This window comes from Parus major, chromosome 1A (assembly GCF_001522545.3).
Source record: "Parus major isolate Abel chromosome 1A, Parus_major1.1, whole genome shotgun sequence".
NCBI lineage: Eukaryota > Metazoa > Chordata > Aves > Passeriformes > Paridae > Parus > Parus major.
The window spans coordinates 37272654-37293617 of NC_031773.1; the positions used below are offsets into that span (position 1 = coordinate 37272654).

General features: G+C 37.1%; 1 protein-coding gene across 1 annotated transcript in view; it reads right to left on the reverse strand.

Annotated features, from left to right (window-relative positions):
• Nucleotides 1-2904: 2904 nt before the first annotated feature.
• PAWR (pro-apoptotic WT1 regulator) overlaps nucleotides 2905-20964 on the reverse strand; it is a 67645-nt gene continuing 49585 nt past the window's right edge. The window contains exons 4-7 of the mRNA XM_015627399.2: nucleotides 17721-17755; nucleotides 11011-11158; nucleotides 9619-9723; nucleotides 2905-5476 (exon numbers count right to left, since the gene is read on the reverse strand). Coding sequence (XP_015482885.1) covers nucleotides 5390-5476; nucleotides 9619-9723; nucleotides 11011-11158; nucleotides 17721-17755 — 375 coding nt within the window. The 3' untranslated portion in view covers nucleotides 2905-5389. The remainder of the gene's footprint in view (nucleotides 5477-9618; nucleotides 9724-11010; nucleotides 11159-17720; nucleotides 17756-20964) is intronic.

Sequence of the window (20964 nt, forward strand, 5' to 3'; positions counted from 1 at the left end):
CCTGTAATACCTAAATATCTTCAGGTCATTTAATCAAGGACAATCCATAAAAATTACTTGAGTTCCCACCCTAAAAGACTAAAAGGAGATTGAGTTCTCATTTTTGCTGCTGCCACTTTTTAAGTGCATCTTTTTGCTATTCCAGAAAGCATGAATTTCATTAGCTGTAACACCTTGAGGTCAACAATGAGACAATCAATTATAAAACCTGTTCAACAGTAGTTGTTTACCAGAAAATGAGGCAGAACAGTATCATAAAATATGCATATGTTTTCATTACCTCCCCTATTAATGGAATTCCAAATCTGGAAACAAAGTTTGATTCTTATGTTATTTAATATTTTGTAACATTTACAACACAATAATTAAAAAACAAGGTAGATTTGGATTATCTTTGCAGTACAGATAAGGCTTTTATCTTTTGTTTTCTGTAGATAACAGAGCTTTATCACAAAAGTACCTAAGCATCAAAGGCATCAATTAAAGATACCAAAGATGGCCCTTCTTACCTCAAAACTTATTTCTAAAACTTACACAACTATTGCCAAAGTTCACTGTTTAACCTCTCAACAATTATAACTACAGAAAGATTTCCTGAAGCAATTATAAAGCACAGCTACAAAAATAAGATTTTTCCAGCTCCTTCATTAGCAACATCCACTACAATTCCATCACTAATTACTAACCATGTTTTACATAGTTTGGCCTGAACCAGTAGAAAATCCATGTTAAGACATTTTTAGAATGTGGCTGCTATTCCCTGCTATGCTGCAGTGCTTGCAGGACTTCAGTGTAAAGCAGTTGTGCTCCCCAAGAAGCCCAACAATGACTACCAAGGCAGTCACTCAGAAACAATGCTGGATGTTGTCTTTTTAGCCAGATTTTCTTCAATGAAGAATCAGAATGGTTTGGGTTAGAAGAGACCTCAAAGATGATCTAGTTCCCCCCTTCCTTGCCATGCAAAAGAATGCCTTTCACTAGACCAGGTTTCCCAAAGCCCAAAAGAAAACAAGGACTTTTGTCCTTGTTTTCTTTTGTCCTAAAATGCCAAATGTCTTAAGACACTACCCTCAAAGCTGCCCCAGAATTCTTCCAGAGACATTTTAACTTCTAATGCTGTTAAAAGAAGACCTGGTAGTTCGGGTTTATTGAGGTAAGACTATAAAATGAGCCCAGCTTAAAGGTGTTGAAAGAGTTTTTTCCAGGGGCAGCAACATTCACTTCAAGAAAAGGCCTAATGGACTGGACATTGCCTGAGAAAATGAAACATTCTCTTTTTATGTGGTATAGAGGATGTCACCCATTTCCTAATCAATTATTAAAATATGCCAATTGCTTAATATTGCATCAAATGTCTCCGGTGAATCCAGAAATTGAAGGCAAATTTTGTTTAAACCAAAATCCCTCCTGAAACACCAGCAAGAGAGACTGTGGCTATTGGGTGTGAATGAGGCCTCCCTGCTCAAGGAATGCCAAGTCAAACGTATGCATCCATTTCCATACCTGAAGGGCTGCCAGCTGCTAGACAGGGAGGGCTCAGCTGCAAACCTGTAGATTTAGGTGGAAATCTCTAGACCTGCATAGAGATCTGGGTTATTTTGGGACACATTAGACAGACATGTGTCCTGTTGTTGGCTCCTGTCCAAATGCTTTCCATACACTACCATTACTCTTACATGTGATACTCCCACAAGGTTTCACTTTTAATAGTTGGACACTATCAGAACTTTTTACAGTACAACTAGAACATTAGATTGCCTCAATATCCTTATCAATATTCAATTCCTCTCAAAACCTTGGTAAGCTCCAAAGTGTCCCAAACCAACTCCCAGCAGCACTACATTCCTCAGTGTATGAGAAAAATTCTTCATATAAATATTTGAGGTCTGCTTAAGAAAGCAGAAAATCCACCAAATAGGCTTATGGATGTTGTTACACTTCACAGATACCACTTAAATTTCTAGAAGAATAAGGGAAAGAAGAATACACCAAAAGACACAAAAAGTTTAATTATGAAAGAAAAAATAGAATATCCATGGGAAAACATACCAAGTACTAAGATCAGGTAGCTATTGTATGGCAAATCCAGTGATTAAAGGAGGAGCACAGAAAAGGCACTTGTGTACTTGGAGCTAAGATTTCCCACCAAGACTGAGGAACCTAAAATGCCAAAGGCAACAACTGAGGAAGGACATAATTTTGTATTTTAAAACAAATCTAAAAGCCACCATGATTTCACAAAGGCAATCATCCTTAACCAAATTCACCTAACATTTTAAATTTACCAAGTGCAACTGCTCTTAATGGATGATGTCTTATTCATAGAGTAACCATGGTGTTGAATGCATGGTTCCTTGTGGTATTTATATTTACATTCTTTTAAAACAACAACATTACAAACTTTATGATAAATTCTGATATATTTATTATGTCTCTGATATTTACTGAGTATCCACTTGTTCTCTTTACATGTAGTCTGCAGCTATGAGTGAAAAGGAGATTGCCTTTAATGATTCTGCTTGTGCAGGAGAAGAGAACGTGTATTCATGTAGAGCTTTCAGAAGTTAAATCAATTCACTTTCTGTAGAAGCAGCCCTGTAACATTCTTCCTTTTCCTGGGAAGGGTTATACTCCTACATTGAAGTAGAAGAAAGGATCATCTCTGTCTAATTGATGGAAGGATACTCACTACATACCTGAAGCAAAAAATAAGTAGAGTGTAAGTATACAGATTTCTCTCTTGTGTGTCTGCATATGCATACACACTTGAAAACTCCAATGTGAATGCAAAACTAATTTTAGCAGTTCAGATTGGGAACTTCACACTACAGAGGAAAAATCCAGTTAGAATTTTAGACAGATAGAATCAATTTTCCTTTAAAGACAGTAAGTACTCAGCCTGGATTAAAAAGAATTTTGTTTTATTTGAACAAAGGCAAACAATCTTTATTATTGAACACGTATCTTTTACCTGCAGTAGAAGAATCCCAAAATAATTTTTTTAATCTGATAACAAGTATCACCACAACTAGTCAATGTTCAAAACTAAAATGTATATTCAGTTACTCATAGGTTAATGATGTTTAAATTTCTTTAACACATAAAATGGATATTTTTTAAAAATCACTCTGCATAATGATTATGAGGCTGTTTTCAGAGGAAAACTCAACTACTATAACTTTTCCAGGGTAGAAAAATCACACCTAGCCCTGAACAAGAACAGTTACATTGGAAATCCACAAATTCTGCCAAATACTTCTGTCAGTTTTATGTACAAGTTAAAAAAAATAATTCTGGCAATACTGCTGCCAAGAAGAGGTAATATGAAGATAAGTAACTCTTTTTTATGTTCTTTGTTGCTATTTTTCTTTGGTTTAAAATGTACATGAAACACATTTTATGAAACATCTCGTTTGCAACTTCATATTGAGACCTGTGTGTACTGCAGTATGTCCTTAGCCATGCTCCAATACCTTTGACATCCCAAGCAGCACACGGGTACGTGTATTTCCTACCGAGTACACAGAGAAGGAAATCACATCTTCTTCCAGAGAAAGTTTCATATTTATTCAAAAGGCATACATCTCAAGTGACTTTATTATGTCTTTAAATGCTTAATTTCATGGAACTTATAAATTAAGGGACCTCTTACTGTTTTAACAATATTACAAGCAACACTCATTGGTGTACATTGTAGTTCAAAGGGCTTATACAAACCCCCTATACCATTTAACCCCCTGAGTAAAGGTTTTAAACGGTGTTCCATGGGATCTCATCCACTATGAAGGAAAACAGTGAGGCATCCAGGACTATAAGTGTCTTGAAAAACACTTTAAAGCTTTGAAAAGTTTTTCCTCATCAGAATGCACAAATGCAAAATAGCCTATCCTATATCCAAAACAATCCAAAGTATAACAACAATAGCTGGATTTTAAATTTAAGGAACACTGTCATTAAATGCACATTATGAAAACAACTGGCAAAATCTGAAAAGGTAATTGTTATATTTATTTCACATATATATATTAATATAACAATACTGTTATATTGTTATATTAAAGTTGCTTTTAAGTTTTAAGGTAACAAAAACTATATGAATATAACTCTCTGACACCAAACTTCAAAACAGTCTGGAAAAAGCTTGGACTCTTTGAAATGTTGTAATTTCTAATCTTTCCTCAAAGGACATGTACATTTAATCTGACCAAGAATGAAAAATGTGCTGTATTAAGTTGAAATAAAGTACAAATAATTTTCAGTCTAAATGTTAACTGAGGTCTGTGGTTAAAATATAAGGAAAATTTTGTCAGCTATCATGTTATAGAAGAATCCACACAGAGTCATATTTTAACATCTAACCAGGCACTTTTTAAACTTGTTAGCTTAGAATCAAGGATAAAAATGGGGTTTGTATACCATTTGATTTTTCAAAAAGGCACAAATCACTAGTATTCCCCCTACTTCGTCATGTATAAAAAAATTCTCACTCAGCTTAAAAAAAAAATCCAAGAACTTGTACAGGTTATGATCACTACAAATTGTAAGATGACAAGAAGTGTCTGCTAAAATGAAAGCTCCAGGCTTTGTTTGAATTCTCAACACAGCAAACTAACTGATTGCAAACTTGCTTTTCATTGCTAAAGCAAAAGCCATAAAATAAACTGCAGTGCACAACTTCAGTGTGATTCTAACAACTTATTAATGCTGGTAGCAGAGGTGATTTATTTGGCTTTGTGTTGTTTTGCATTTGTTTGTTTTGTTGGTTTTCAGTAAAACCTTCCCCTTCTGACAGAATACTGTTAAACACAGGAAAAAAAAAATGCTACTCTCTACTATTGTCAATCTTTCAGACACAGTAAAAAAAGTCAACATACAAGAGTTCTAGAGAAAGTCATCAATCTGCAAATGTTATACATCAGTAATAAGGCATCCACTTTACAGCTGTTTGAACAAAAAAGGAAGCATTTCCCAAAATATATATTTTGAATCTGTGTAAACAAAGCTTATACGTATTGCTTCCATTCATTTCAAAAATATACACCCACATGGACTGAAAGTGATCTTGGTGCTGTGAATTTTAGATTACTGTAATTCATGCAGCTGTAATCTGAAGATATAAAATCCAAATATTTTTGAACTTAACATTTGAAACATGTCAAAAATCTTAGTTACGCTATGTGAAAAGAAAGCTAAAAAATACACCCCAAATTTTATGCCATTTCATTGAACAAAGGAGAAAGCACTATGAAAATAAACATTCATCTGGTTTCCTAACAATAAATACAAAGACAGTTATTCTAACATACTGCAACACAGGAAATATTACTATATTGACCTTAATGTTCAATCAGTAGTTTTTAAAATCTTTCCTTATTGACGCCTGAATCTTCTACCTTGTCAGCTGTCCAACAACTTTTAAGAGTGTTTTATTTTCTTGCTTCAATTGTTCATTTTCATCTTCTATATCATCTAGATCCTGCACAAGAAAAAAGAAAAATAAACACTTTTCAGGATGGAAATACAAGCTCTCGATTAGTAGCAGCAGGAATTTACCATCTTAGCTCTGAAATGAGGAAGTTGGGGTAGGGAAGAATTAGTGTCACAGTAGGTACCCTCAGGACTGTTAAACCAGACTGTTTCCAAGTGTTACTGTAATTACAAAACATTAATATTATATTCCCAAGCACCCCAAACAGAAACATGGTCAAATCAAAGCTACAGCAGGAATTAATGCATAAAGAAACCAAAAGAGAATGGGGGTGATTATTTTTCTGGCATATGCAGAAAGTGCATTAGTCAGCTACTGTTCCTGCTTCCCCTATTGCTTGTCTTCAACTAGAGCTCTCATATACACAGATCACTGGTTATTACAAGAAGACCTGTTTTGTGTATTAAGTATCAACATTTTCAGAAAAAGATATGTCAGTCCACTTTTTTCTGTTTTCTGTGGAAAAAAAATAAAAATGGACCTCATACCTTCTGTCTGAAGTTGTACCAGAAGAACAGACAGAACACACACTGTAGTAATGGGTGCCCAAAATAGATTGCTTTCACCCCAGACGTTTGTGTCTTTTAGTCTAATTACCATTTTTGCCCAGTTCCCATTTCAATTCTTCACTCCTATCAAGTTTTTTCAAGCCCTTAAAGTGAAAACCAGCAACAATGGCTGCTTAATATAAACATTAATTCAATAAAAATATTTTTTCTGTACAAAAATCACATGCAAGAAACAGAATGTCAACTAGAAAATAATGAAGAAACAGGAAAGTAATGTCAAGGACTAGATTTTAAGGAGAAAAATGAAAGGTGGGCCAAGGAAAAGAACCAGAATTTTCACTGGAGATCCTATGTGTTTTTTGATTGAAGTCTGCCAAATTGTCCTCTTGCCTTAAGCAGTAAAGAGATTTTTCTCTCTCTTGGCCCTTTAAGTTGTTATGCAGTGTTTGACATACAGAGCCCAGTTTCTTATCTCTTTCTCAATGAGGTCATTCCAGAAGTGCACAATAGAGATCATCTGTAAAACTGGTAAAATGATTTTTAAAAGCCTCTTCAGTTTCAGCCAAGCTGAAATCCATACCTCAATACCTTTGCAATCCCTTTATTGTTTTCTAGAGTGGAATCAAGAAATCACTAGCAGAAATTCCTCTCTGGCTCACGGAAGTAAAGCTGCATCACAGTATGAATCAAGCATTCGACCACTCCAACCTAACAGATACAAGTGACTTAAACATCTAAACAGGGAAAGTTTTGATGGGTAGATAGTACAAATACAATCTACTATAAACAAATACACCTTACATTCTCTTTTGTGCAATTCAGATCAATAATCAGAGGGAAGGGACAACACATTTTCAATAAAATTATTTCTTTTTAGTTTGGTATACATAAAACTTGTATTATAATGCTCAAACTTGCTGATCTAGCCAGCAGATACCGCAATTAAAGCTTACCTAAAAAGCTCCTGTTTAAAGTTCTAGTATAATTGACTAAAAATAAAATATTAAAAGTTTGTGAAATGTTTATGCTGCAAAAATTAATATTCAAAAAATTACTACATGTAAAAGTTTCTTAAATATAAGCCAGGAAAAATAATTGCTGCAGTTTAAGTATCTACAGATGGAGGGGATTCTGCCACTCTAAAATTTAAAGTTTCTTATTCAAAACTACAACACTAAATTATGCTAATTAACAAAAAAAGATGCAATAGCAGGAAAGCTTGAAGTTCACATACCAAAAGAACTGCTAACTACACAATTGACACTGATTGGACTGTAAATCCTCACTGACAGACTCTCCAAACACACTTAACTACAATGACATCTTAGCGAGGTCACAGACGACCAAGTGTAAACTAAATGACAGTTGAACTTTGTCTACAAAGTATTTAAATATTTTGAGATTCCTTTCCTTTCAGACATTTAAGGTTTTTATGAAGCAATTGCCCTTTATTACAAAGAGCACAGCAGACAGAAAGATATGCAATAAAATGGCTTTTTAAGAATTTATCTAGAGTGTCTAATGTGACATACTTTCCATACCTGTGCATCTTAACATCCAAAAACTGTATACTCTGGTGAACAAAAAAGTTGGAGAAAAACCATGAATGTGAAGATGGTCAAATTTAGAGACCCCTATTTAGGCTGCCTACCAGCAAAATTTTTTAAGAAGACATCTGCATAGAGTTACTCACTAAATAAAGTTCAGGCCACAGGACATCCTTTTCTCTGAATAGAAGGCTGAAGGTCACAACTGTTCTTCCATGAAAAGGATCCAACCCTGGTGCTAGGCCTACAGAGGGACATCCCATAAAGAACAGATGGATGTCCAAGTGCTGGCTCTCATGTTCTCAGTTATGATAATAAACCTGAAGCAAATACAACTGCCATATTAACTTCCATAACCTTCTATCATGAGAATGATGTGATATTTCTGCAGCTTTTCTTAATTTTTTTAAACCTTTTCTATTTCTAAATCCACATGGATCACCAATACAGGAGCAAACAAATTCAAGAGTTAATAAACAGGAAAGAAAACTGCATTTGCTTTAATGGAAGCATCACTTGAGACATGAGTTTTAGAAGACAAATAATTATGCTGGTCATAAAATCAAAAGGCAGCTATTTCATCATTAAGAAAAACCCAAGAGACACAGGCATAAATAACTTGCACTCTATTGAGCACACAGATAATGTTAAAGGTATGAAAAATGCTGACCTGCTGGACCAAAAAAATCCCTTCTCTTCTGTGTTAAAAAGTATCTACCTAGGGAGCACCAACAAGATGGCCTTGTAGATCTCATGGAAAGGTAAAATTTTAGTCAATATAAAACAAAGTTAGTTTTGAAATTACTTTCTTCAGTTTATGTTTTCTTCCATACAATGGAAAGAAATTGCCCTCGTACTTAACACAGGAAATGCACAGACAGTGCCTGACTTTACTCTGGATGTTCAAAGACAGTTTCTAGTTAAGACACTTGATGGATTTCATTTAGGACATCATACTTCAAATATAGCCAAAAAAATAGTCACTTCTGGACCATCAAACCTCTCAAAAAGTTGTGGTCCTAAACCCCGAGATTTCAGACATTTAGGTTCTTTTGATTTGCTCTTTCCAGCCTTTGACTCAGGAAGTCAGATGTGACCAACAGTATTAAATAGCTTTGCCATCCATTATGCAGAAGGAATGAACACCTGCACCAACTGTAATAAGACCATCAGCTTAGACGTGATGGATTCTTTGCAGAATGGAAGAACTGCATGAAAAGCAATGCCTCAGTTGAAATAGAAATATCTCCAAACCAGACAATACCTCATTTATCCTAGAGATTAACTTCCAACTTTCTCCATATAAAAACCAAAATGTGTGTTTCAGAATAATCTTTTAACTTTCTAGGTTAGTTTGCAAACTTCTGAATGCTGTCCTCCTTTGCTACTAATGAAGCTGCAAAATGTAGGTCTGACACTCTTCATGCAATTATTGCCTCCCTTCACTGATGGGTTAACCAGAGCCTTATCTGCACTGGACTGGAAGAGAAGCATATATCTCTCGTACATCGGGATGTCACACCTCAGCCAGGAAGTGCAGGATGAAGTCAATAATCCACTCTATGAAAGGATTCCTGATTGCCCTTAAAACTGGTGCAACTTTTTTCTCTCAACTTTAAAACTTCTCATCCTGTTCCATTTCCAAGCATGCCTGACTCTTCTACCCCTCTCCTCCTGCCTTCACACCTTGCCTGGTGAGGCTACCTCATGTTTCCTGCCATCTGTCTCATTCTACCTTTACTTGGGATCAACAATAAAGAGTATGAGAATATCTGTCAAAATATAAAGAGCTTTTGCTTTTATAACCTTGCTCTGTGAAGACTTAGAACAACAAAGAATTGAGGCACTCCAATAACACCAGACTTAGGGAAGTTAATCATGATAAATACAAGTCACCTTAGAAAGAAAATATAACTTACTGACATACTTCTTGAAAAGCTACACAAGTACAGAAAAAACCCCTCAATTAATTCTTTTTTGGCCTTGCCAATGGATGTGGTGCCTGAGGAATACAACAGAGAATGCAGACACTTATGTCCTCTTTATAGAGCCATGTAAGAAAGTATTTGCTTACTCTGTTTAATAAATCAATTTCTTCTTTCAGCTTTCCAATTAGTTCCTCTTTGTCCTGCGCCATCTTCATTAATCTTGCATTTTCCTGTCTTTCTTTTGCAAGTTCCTATAACCAGAATACAGAATGAAGTTGAAAATGTAAATTCTTGTTTTAAGAGACAGTTTTAAGTTAATACCGTCTAAAACAAAGAAAGAACACACACACACTTCTCTATAATTCCTTTCCTACAGCAAGTCAAACCCACATCTTCAAGTCCTTTTACATTTCAAGGAGCTAAAGAATCACATCTAAGAATATTTTACCAACAGCAAATCTGTTTGCTGTCTGATTCAAGTGATAATGTTTTAATTTATATTTAACTTCAGCATGGACACAGAATTGGATAGGGGCCCAAAACAGAAGTAACTGTAAAGTACCAGCTCAATTGCTTTTGGTTGGATTTTCTGTTGTTGGTTTTTATAAGAGCACTAAGAAGAAATGAAGACTCACTTTTAAATCTGTAGGCCTGGATGTGAGAAAGAATGAAAATGTTCATTAGCAAAGAAAGTGCTTAAATCTATTTTTTGTTACTGGCAAGTAAGGTGTTTCAAAAGAAGCTGATTTAGAAAGGAGGATTATGGTGTACTTTACTCAAATGAAGGTTTCTCAAGTCTTAAATGAAAAATAATAATTTCTACAAAATACATGTTATTTTCCCCCTTTCCAAAAAAAGACCCATACAAATTCTGTTTACTTAATAACTTTCACCCATACATTCGAGAATATTTGGTAAATTACCTACCAAAAATCCACTTCAGAGGAAGACAGAGAAGTCAGTAATTGATTACACAGATGACATTATTTAGCAAAATACTGGCTTAGATGAAAAGCTCAGTTTTAACATTACATTTTCTCAAAACTGTTTCTATTCAGTGTGAAACAGTGAAAATAATTTTTTAATATGTATTTTAAATGTATACAGCCCTAAAAAGCAACTGGATACTAATTAAATTTTACAATATTTTGGTATACTAAAAAAATCCAAGCCAACAACTAGATCAGAAACTGGCTTGTAACCTTGTGAACAGCCAGTGAGCTCCTTCTTCCCCCAAGATATTTGCTCTGTTAGTGTGTCACAAGGTACATAAGAAGCACACAGAGCACTGCTGGCTCACTAAGTGTTTTATCTTTACTTTAACTATTTCTCACTTATACACTAAATGAAAACTAAACATCTGTGATTCAAAAGTCCACATTCTTCTCAGCCAGTCTGACTCTTTATTTTGTGGACTTAACTATCTGTACTTCAAGCATTTTGCATCATTTCTATGTATTTACCTGCAAATCTCCCCCTGGAGTTTCAAAAGTACTTTATTTCAGATGTATGCCATGGAAAGGTTAGTTGGTACTTACCCTTTCAAGTTCCTCAATCCTCTTTTCCAAAGTGTTACTTGGTAGAGAACTGCCAGAAGAATTTGCATCTCTGCTGTATCTGCTGTAAGCTGTCCTCTCTGTTCGGGAATATCTATTTGGAGCATCGTCTTCTGGTGCATTAGCTGTACTGTGAGAGGCAGAGCAAAGCAGACACCTAGTTACACATTTAACAAAATGGAAATGAGAGTAGTCACAGAAGTGCTTTCCAAAGCAGTCAATAGGTCAGTCTAATAAACTGCAGAGAATGTATTTCACAGCTCTTGTGTGGCTGAAAACTCAATAAATTCACTGCCTCAGGGATTCAAATACTTGGATAATGCAGCTTTCATCACATGGGTAATACACTGTAAACACATACTTATCCTATTTTTCAAGTTTCACGAACTATACACATTAAAAACCACGATAAATAACTGTATTCCAGGAACTAAAGTGCCACTACAGAGTTTAAACCAAGCATCTTTTTAACTAGATGAAAACACAAGGGATGAAAAAACAAGTACATGTCCAAAACATTAGAAGAATATTGACTAACTTTTCAGGAACTATGGATTTGGCCTGTAAGGGAATGGAAAGTAAACTGAACTGAGAAGGTGATGCGACCCAACAAAGTAATTTTATGCCATCTGCAGATATTTTACTTCAGAACTTTGATACAGAGGAGTTTTGCAGAACTCTGTTGATAGAAACTAATTCCTCCATGGTTTTTTTTTTATTAGATTATGTGTCTATTTATTAAAATCACTGCCATGGAATCAATAGATAAGCACTGCAAGTGCACATAAGCTAGTTTTTAAAAAAGCATGCAGGGTCTCCATTACTCCTGGTATGTGCAAAACCAGTACTAATTTAAATATATGTAAGACAAGCCAAGCACTTTCAGTCACAAAAATAACAGTGTCCTCCCCATAGTCATTTTCTTCCTAACAATAATGTTACTTACCCTCAATGAAGATTCTAATGAATAACTAAGAACAACAGAACAGAGTGCCCTGGGAGCAGGCAAAGAGACTTTTCCTCTACAATCCACCAAAGTTATACTTCTCAGACTTAAAATATACAGACAAACTGCCAAGACAAAAACAAACTATGGAGATACTCAGAAGCCACCTGGAGATGCTCCTCAATCAGCTCTAGGTGGCCCTGCTTGAGCAGGGGTCTGGACAAGATTCCTCCCAGAGGTCCCTTCCAACATCAACCAGCCTGTGATTCTGCAAAATCACACAGCTGAAGTATGTATGCACTGGTGCTCTAGACCACTTAGGAAAAGAATGAAAAGCACTATGAGCATCCCTACATTTCCTTTAAAACAGAGACGAGTGTGTGATTAATGTGTTCATTTAACAATTTTGCATTTCATAACTCTAGGAAACCCCTGCTTACAACGTGCAGATTTAGAGGGATACAATGCAAATCAAAAGCAGGAGTATCTGGCAAAGGGATGTCTTTTCGTGGATATAAATATTCTTTTGCTCCAGTATGTGTGAAGTTTCCAAGACACACTGACACAATTGTAAGGAATTTTGTAGCTTAATGTTATTACCATATTTAGCACTGTTTATTCCTCATCCAGAAGATTTTTTAAAAAACATTTCTAGGACCGGATACGCATGTTGCAACACAACATAAGAGAAATATTTTAACTTAACTCTATAAATTCTAGATTATTGAGCTTCCTAAAAGATGTAGTTTCATGCTGTTAATGTCTCAAGGAGAGATCACACAAGAAAAAGTCTCAACTTTTCATCATTTAAAAATGAATACTTTTGCCAGCATACTGAAGTATTTTAGTTCAGCTCCAGTGAGTGATATTGGCAGAAGCCCCTAAACAAAGATCAGATTAGAAGAAAGAATACCTGGACAGGAAGGGTTTCATTAATAAAGAAAATGCTTTAATTTTCTGGGGTTTTTCTCCTAAAACTCACACTCAAGAATTTCCTCATCTATTCCACTGGGCAGCAGACCCTACCAAACACATTCCTTTTCATTACAGGAAAGTGCAAAGGACCTATCATGGAGGCTTCTAGGAAAAGGGATTTAAAAAAAAAACATTTAAGGAGGCATCAGTCCATAACCTAACACAAAGAATGTGACAGATAAAAAGTTCATTATTTTGGTTGTTAAAACCAATGGCTAGTACAGAGCAATGGCAAAAATGTACTATCCACGACACATCAGAAAGATCTTTCACAAAGAATGGAACTTAAATCTCTAGGTGCAACATCACTTCATGAGTGTTAAATGAGAAAGAATGACAGAATCAGAATATGCTGAGCTGGAAAGGACCCATCAGGATCATTGAGTCCAACTGCTGGCCCTGGAACCCCAAGAGTTACATGTGCCTGAGAGCATTGTCCAAACACTTCTTGAACTCAAGATAGGCTTGGTGCTGTGACCACTGCCCTGGGAAACCTTTGCCAGTGCCCAACCACCCTCTGGCTGGAAAACTTCTTGATATCCAGCCTAAACATCTGCTGACTTCTGCCCTTCCCCCGAGTCCTGTCAAGGTATCTGTCTGTACCTGATCTTCCTCTTTCCCCCACGAGGAAGCTGTAAGGCCTTCCCTCGGTCTCCCCTTCTCTAGGCTGAACAGACCAAGTGACCTCAGCCATTCCTCCTAGGGCTTCTACTCCAGTCCCTTCACCATCCTTGTTGCTCTCTTCTGGATGTTCTCTAAGAGCTTCATGTCTGTTTTATATTGTGGCACCCAGAACTGTCCCCAGCCCTTGATGTGAGGCTGCCCCAGCTCAGAGCAGAGCAGGACAATCCCCTCCCTTGCTCAGATGGCCGTGCTGTGCCTGATGCCTCCCAAGAACCCTTCCCACAATCAGTTTGATTGAGCAAAATCAGTTTGACTACTCCTACAGAAAAACAGAAACTTTGGTTTGGAATGGAATGAAGTTCCTAGTTATTTTCTTAACAATTAAATCAGTCATTCATAAATGGACAGGTTTAATAGCATTATTACAGCAAGGTGAAATATCTCTTGCTCTTTCCAATGCTTCTTTGATTCTCACAATGTCTTTCTAAAGTACTGTCCAAATTGCCATTTCACCCATTGAAAATCACCCTTGTCAAAACTATATTTCAACTACAGCAGGTTTATTTTGATGCCGGAATCTTATACCTAATTTGGAAACTCCTAGTTATTTATGTCATTGCAATCCAGTCAGTTGCTAACAGCTTCTCTAGAAGCAAAGGACAATTATTTCTAAATGGGGCACCTTGGACTTCTGTTACTTCAGACTGCTTAAGCCAAATTTGTGGCTTTCAGAGTTGAGCCAAAGAAAGGCAGTTTCATCTTCTCTACAGCTGCACTTCTCTAGGCTCCTCCACTTTTCCTGCCTCTGGCCTTCAACTTGAACTTACTGAACTACTTGCACTTCCTGCCTCTGGCCTTACATCTTAAGTATACCTGCACATTTAAAGCACATGAAGCTCACAGTTAGGACACATGACTGACCACAGCTCCCAAATACTCCCCTGCATGTCCTGTGGCCTTCAGGTCAGCATGACCTTGCAGATTCTGGTCCTGCTTTTAACAGATCTCACAGTACCACTCCAGACCACAACAAAACTCACTTTCTTTCAAAAATATTTTATGCACTTAATAATTCAACTACAAAACAACCCCTCCACAAACTTCTGGGAGGTGTGAAAATTTCTGAAATAAATTCAGAAGACAGACTACAACTATAGACTAAGATCCTCATCACAAACTTTTATTTACTTTACAGCACAAAGAGACAAGCTGTTTGTACAAGTCACTAAGCACACAGAAAGACACAGCAGCCATCAGAATTCATTTGTAAACATGTTTTCCAGTCAATGGACACTCAGTAAAACAGGTTTCCCAGAAATGTCATATAAATGTTTAGTCAAGGATTGTTGCATCCATATAAGGGAAAGTAGGCAGTGTAATTCAACAGTGTAAAATCTGTGTAATTCCTTGAGTCCTGGAACACACCGAGCACACAATGATTCTGTAAGAACACACATAACTGATCTTCTCTGCTTTTAAATCTCCTTTCTCTAGCCAGGTACAGAGGATGGGTATCTCAGTGTAGAGGCAGAATCACAGAATTCTTGAAGATGTAAAAGACTCACTAAGATTGAAATATGAAAACAGTTAAACAGAAAGGAAAGATACTGGAAGTCCAGAATAGTATCAGCAATCCAGGACTAGAAGTCAGAAAGGATAGAAAATGGAAACAAAAAGAAAAAAAAAAACCCAAAAAACCAAGAAAACCCAATAAAACAAAATAAACCTCACAAGAAATCAGACAATAAAGAGAAGACTAGGACCCCGCTGATTAAATATAAGGATGTAAGAGAAGTGGGAAAGAGAAAGGAAAGGGTGCCTAACTGTGCTAGAAAATGAAAACCAGTGAAGTGAAGAAAAATGCTGAGATGAACAAGATGTCATGTTTGATAAGGAATAACTGGGGAAGAGTGAAAAGGCAAAAGAGAAAAGCCAAAAGTAGTAAAGATGGAAGAAAGCAATCTGAATATTTCTGGCAAATAATTCAATGATTCAATGGGAAAGAGAATCTATTATAGAATCCAACATTTCAGGAAAATATACTTTCCTTTTTGCTATCATATGTCTATAAAATCTACCAATAATCTCTCTAACCAACTCTAAACCAACTGACTTTCCAAGGGACTCCTGCTGTGGGACTTCAGTGAGATCTGAGTGATCTGAATAAGAATTACTGTAGAGGAGGCTGCTTTCTGTAAGATCCTCACCTACTGCAGATGTTGGAAGAAGCAAACAAGCCAGAACAATTCTGGTTCTGACTCCTTTAGCATTCAAATCAGAATGCCAAACCACTGGGAGTCATACCTTAAGCACCCCCACAGGAAAAATTAGTTTAGGGAGGTAGAAATTTTCAAATACAGCAGAAAATTAATAGATACTATTAACTCAAATCACAGTGGGCATTGTATACTTCAAGGAGAATAAAACTCACTGAGTATTTGTGAGCACTGGGCACTGTGCTGGCAGTGGTAAATAATCCTTCAACATGAAGTTTCAAGACTATGCAATGAATAAGATAAGATGGCAACATCCATAAAATACTGAATGGCAGCTCACAGCAAGTCAGATTCCTCCTTGAACGTGACGCCAGTTCTGTGACAAACTCTACATCCCACACATAACTAAAGCTGACTGAGGGAACACTGCACAACCAAGTCTTATGTAGCATTTTCTAGCCTTGGTGTTTCCTACTTTTGCAATGCTAATCAGAAGAATTAGATTATTTTCAACTAAGTTACAAACGTGGTTGTGCAAACTTCTATTTATTACCACCCCACGCACAACCAAATTTTTGCAAGTGTGTGAGTACATACAGCATGCAAGCAGAGATAAGGTTTATGAAAAGCCACAAAAGTATGACACACACCACTAAGTATTTGGCAGATACAAACAGCAATAAAATTCTGCACTGGGACTGAAGAGGAAGTAAAGACTGAACTAAGATGTGCTTGATTAATGAGAAACGAGTCATGAAATTACATAGTTATTAAACTTGTGGCAATAAGCCCACCCATTCTGCAATGACAAAGTGATTTTTTAAAAAAAAAACTCTACAACAATAAAAAGCATCACTCAGCTGGGTTTACGGGAACCTGAGAATAGAAATATAAAAGACACCATGCTAGGAAAGCTAAAGAATAACAGGATAGGCTATTATCTTTTACAGTGTGGGAGGTGAGACTCTGGAACAGGTTGCCCAGAGAAGCTATGGGTGTTCCCTCACTCTAAGTGCTCAAGGCCATGTTGGATGGGGCTCTAAGCAATCCAGTTCACTGGAAAATGTCCCTGCCCATGGCAGGGGGGCTGGACTAGGTGATCTTCAAGGTCTCTTTCAACCCAAACCATTCTATGATTCTACAGGTGAACAGTTTTGAGGGGTAGAAAATACAGCAGTGAAGACTAGATAATTGTTGATGCTCTTTGCACATATACACAGATGAATTAACCGCCTACATACTTTACCCAAGTAAAGGATACCTAAAAGAGAATGCATTCATGTACCAAATAAAATACATTCTTACACAATTGCCTTGCTTCAACTGAAGTATTTCAGACCCCCATGTTACCATAACATTTCCTAATAGTTATGATAGTTGTGTCAGTATTAATTCCACATGGACAAAAATTTCATACACTGGTCAGGTGCATCAAGAGCTTCTGAAGAACTTCTCTGATTAAAAAGCTGGAGTAATGACCAGGGTAATACCTGACTCAAAGACAAACAACAAACAGGACATGCTATATATGAGAAATACCTGCTACAACTGAGACAGTAGTATGACAAAACCATCTTTCAGTACTACTGTGGAGAGCAATACAATTATCTTCATTTATTAAACTTCGGAATACAGTGGTTCATAAATTAAACTAAACTGGTTCCTACGCCCTGTGTACTCAAGTTTGACGTTTGATTGGGAAACTATTCTGCCCTAGTTAGATCCAGTAAAACACTAGCTGAATTTATTTTAAAATAGTAAAATAATAGAGGGCTTTGGATAAGCTTGGTGCATCTCTCAGGTCCTTTGCCCGACATCAGGCTATGTATCTACAGTAGCAGTATTATGGCTTCTACTACAAATAGCCATTTAATCAGCATTATTTCTGGCAGAAATGTAAAAAAAAATGGTTGTGTACAAAGATCTCATACCTTTTATACCTGCTTGAAACCATCCTGGAGGAGTCCTAAAGGAAAAAAAAAGGAAAAACTAATTAATATTTTTCTTGTATCTATAATGCCAAATAACCTTATCACTCCACAGAAAACTAAGTCTGCAGCAAGAGCAGTCCCATGCCACTGTACAACTCAGTTTTGCATTTTGTTATCAGGTATAGACAATACCAGGACTACTGTCATGTTACTTCTTCTGAACACCACCTCAGAAGCCTTAAGTGTTTGTCCCTGATTACATCGTAAAACTGGATGCAGTTATTCCACCCCTCTGCATGCACAACACGTGAAACAGCTCACACCCTGCCACCAGCACACCTCCACTACCACTAATTAGTATGGAAACACATGTGCACTTTGATAGTTGGTCATCAACTTGTCCAAGAGCAGCAGAGTAAAACTGTTTCAATTCCTCAGCACCACAGAAGGCTGTCCTTCTGGATAGGAACAAAAACTCAAGCTGTCAAGTACAAAAATTAAGACATGTTTCAACTGGTAAACAATGGCTCAGATTTGACAGACTAAGTCCACAGATATTTTTTAGGATGTTGTAAGAACATGAACCAATTATTTTCTTAGTCATAGGCAAAACACCCCCCAGCAAATAACAGGTAAAAACTCAGGAAAGAATATTTAAGGAGTTAATGGATAATTGCCTTTACAAGAAAAGAAAAAAAAGGCAAAGTATGAAATTCTGTCTACTTACAACACTTACTGCAGGAAAAGAAGCAAATGAGTTCTTAAAACAAAATGCAAGAGAAATTCCATCCACTTTGAAAATTCCACAAAACATTACACTGCCTTCACTGATCAGCACGTTAGTGACTTTGTAAGTAAATAAACAAGCTAAAAATTAGGAAATAAAGAATATTATTTTACTATAGAAAATAGATAAAACTATTCAGATCAAAAAAAAACTTGATCTGAAAGTATATTTTATGAAACATTTTCAATTTCTGCCATATGTGCTACACTTTATTCCTAAGATAAGCAGAAAAACAAAATTCAACAAATTTATGGGAATTATTTAAAGAAACCCACAAACTTGGCAAAATTGCTACTTTAACAGAGATAACTATTTTTATCATCGATGACAGCATCTTAAAATTAGTGATTCACAGCTGTGAAACAGAACCTAAGTTTACCTCTAAAAGGGCAGAGAAACAATTTTAAACAGTACCAATGCTATTTTTAAAGTTTACTTAAGGGATAGGTTATCTTTGAAAGGTCATGGAAGCAGGGAGAGGCTTCTGAGGACTAAAATGAAGTAAATGTCATTCTTTTCTTCAAGAAGGATCATGCAAGGAAATACAGGACAGTCCTTAGCTCAGTCCCTGAGCAGGAAGGAATTGGAACAAATCCTCAAGGACAAGAAAGTGAAATCAGCATGGATATATGAAGGGGAAACTATGCCTGACCTGACAGCCTTCTATGGTGGGAGGACTTGGTGGATGAAGGCAAAGCAGATGATGTTTATCTAGCAACACTTTCAACACCTTCCCACACAACATTATTATCTGGAAATAGAAGCCAGATAAGTAGAGCACGAGATGCAGTGACTGCTGGGTCCAAAGGGTTATGAACCACAGCATTAAGTCCAAGCACTAAGTGGACATCAGCCACTTTGCAGGGATTTATACAGGGGCCAGTACTGTTTAATGACTTCATTAATGACCTGAATGATGAGACAAAATACAGCCTCAGCAAGTTTGCACACTACAAGCAACTTGGATGAGAGGTTAACAATACATCAGGTGGCTGTGTTGCCATCTAAAGGGACACAGGCTGGAAAACAGGCTTACGGACACTCCACGAAGTCCAAAAAAAAAAGGAAAAAAGCAAAGTCCTGCACCTGAGTCTGGGGATGAATAATCCCAAGCACGAGTACAGGCTGTGGAAAGCTGCTGTGCAGAAAAGAATCCAGGTGTTCTGGTGGACATCAAGTTGAACATAAGCCACCACTGTGCCCTTGCATCATAAAAGAAGGCCCATGGATCCTCAGGATGCACTGCCAGCAGAATGAAGGACAGCATCCTGAGGAGAGCTATAAAGACAGTGAAGGGACTAGAAGAGAGTGAGTACACAAGGAGCTGCTGAGGTCATTTGGCTTGTTCAGCCTAGAGAAGCCTGAGGGGAGACCTCAATGCAGTTACAATTTCCTCATGAAGGGACAAGGACAGTCAGGCACTGCTCTGGGGTGCCCAGTGACAGAACCTAAGGGAATGGCCTGAAGCTGTGTCAGCACAGGCTTAGTTTGGATAAAATGTTTTTGGAGTAAAAAGTTCTTCACATCTCAGGGTGGTTGGGCACTTGAACAGGCTCTGTACAGAAATGGTCAATCACAGCACCAAACCTGAGAGACTTCAAGAAGCATTTGGACAATACTCTCAGGCACATGGTATGACAGGGACAGGAGCTGGACTCATGGGTCCCTTCCAACTAAGCATATTCTCTAATTCCCCTCAGCCCTGGTGAGATCACATCTGGCATGCTGGGTCCAGTTCTGGGCTTCTCAGTATGAGAACAATATCCTGGAGAGACTCCAGCAAAGCTGGACATATGATTAAAGGTCTGGAGCATCTGACATATGAGGAGAAGCTGAAAGTGCTGGAAATGTTCAGCCAGGAGACTAGGATGCTCAGGAGGTATGTTGCCAACGGATACAAATTCCTGGTGGGGTAAAGATGATGGAGACATATTTCTATCCATGGTGATACCAAAAAACCCAACTGGCTACAGGTCCTGAGCCATTTGCTATAGGTATCCTGCTTTGTCTGCAAGACTTGGACTGGGGATTTCCCAAGATTCCTTCAAGCCTTAAAGATTTTTTAGCTTTAAGACAGCAATGACTGATGAGGTGATTTGTCTCTGAGGTACCTGAAGAGATTCAAATTGTTTCATCTAATACATTAAGATACACGTTCCCTGTATCTGAGAACTGAAACACCACATCAGTAACATCAGACACAGCTCCTGGTGATGATGGTATCAGAATCATCCCAGCTGCCCCATTAGCTATGGGCAAGTGGTTCAATTGTCCTTTTAGGCTTGGATGGAGAGTTACATTGAGTCTAAATTTTGCCTGCTTCTAGATGCAATAAAGTAGGAACTCTGGGCTCTAATCTTCCTCACTTCTTATTTTTTTTAACAGCTTTTTTTTTTTTTTTTTCCCGGGAAAATGCTTCCTGGTGAACATAAGCCTCTGTTTGCAGTAAAATGCAGA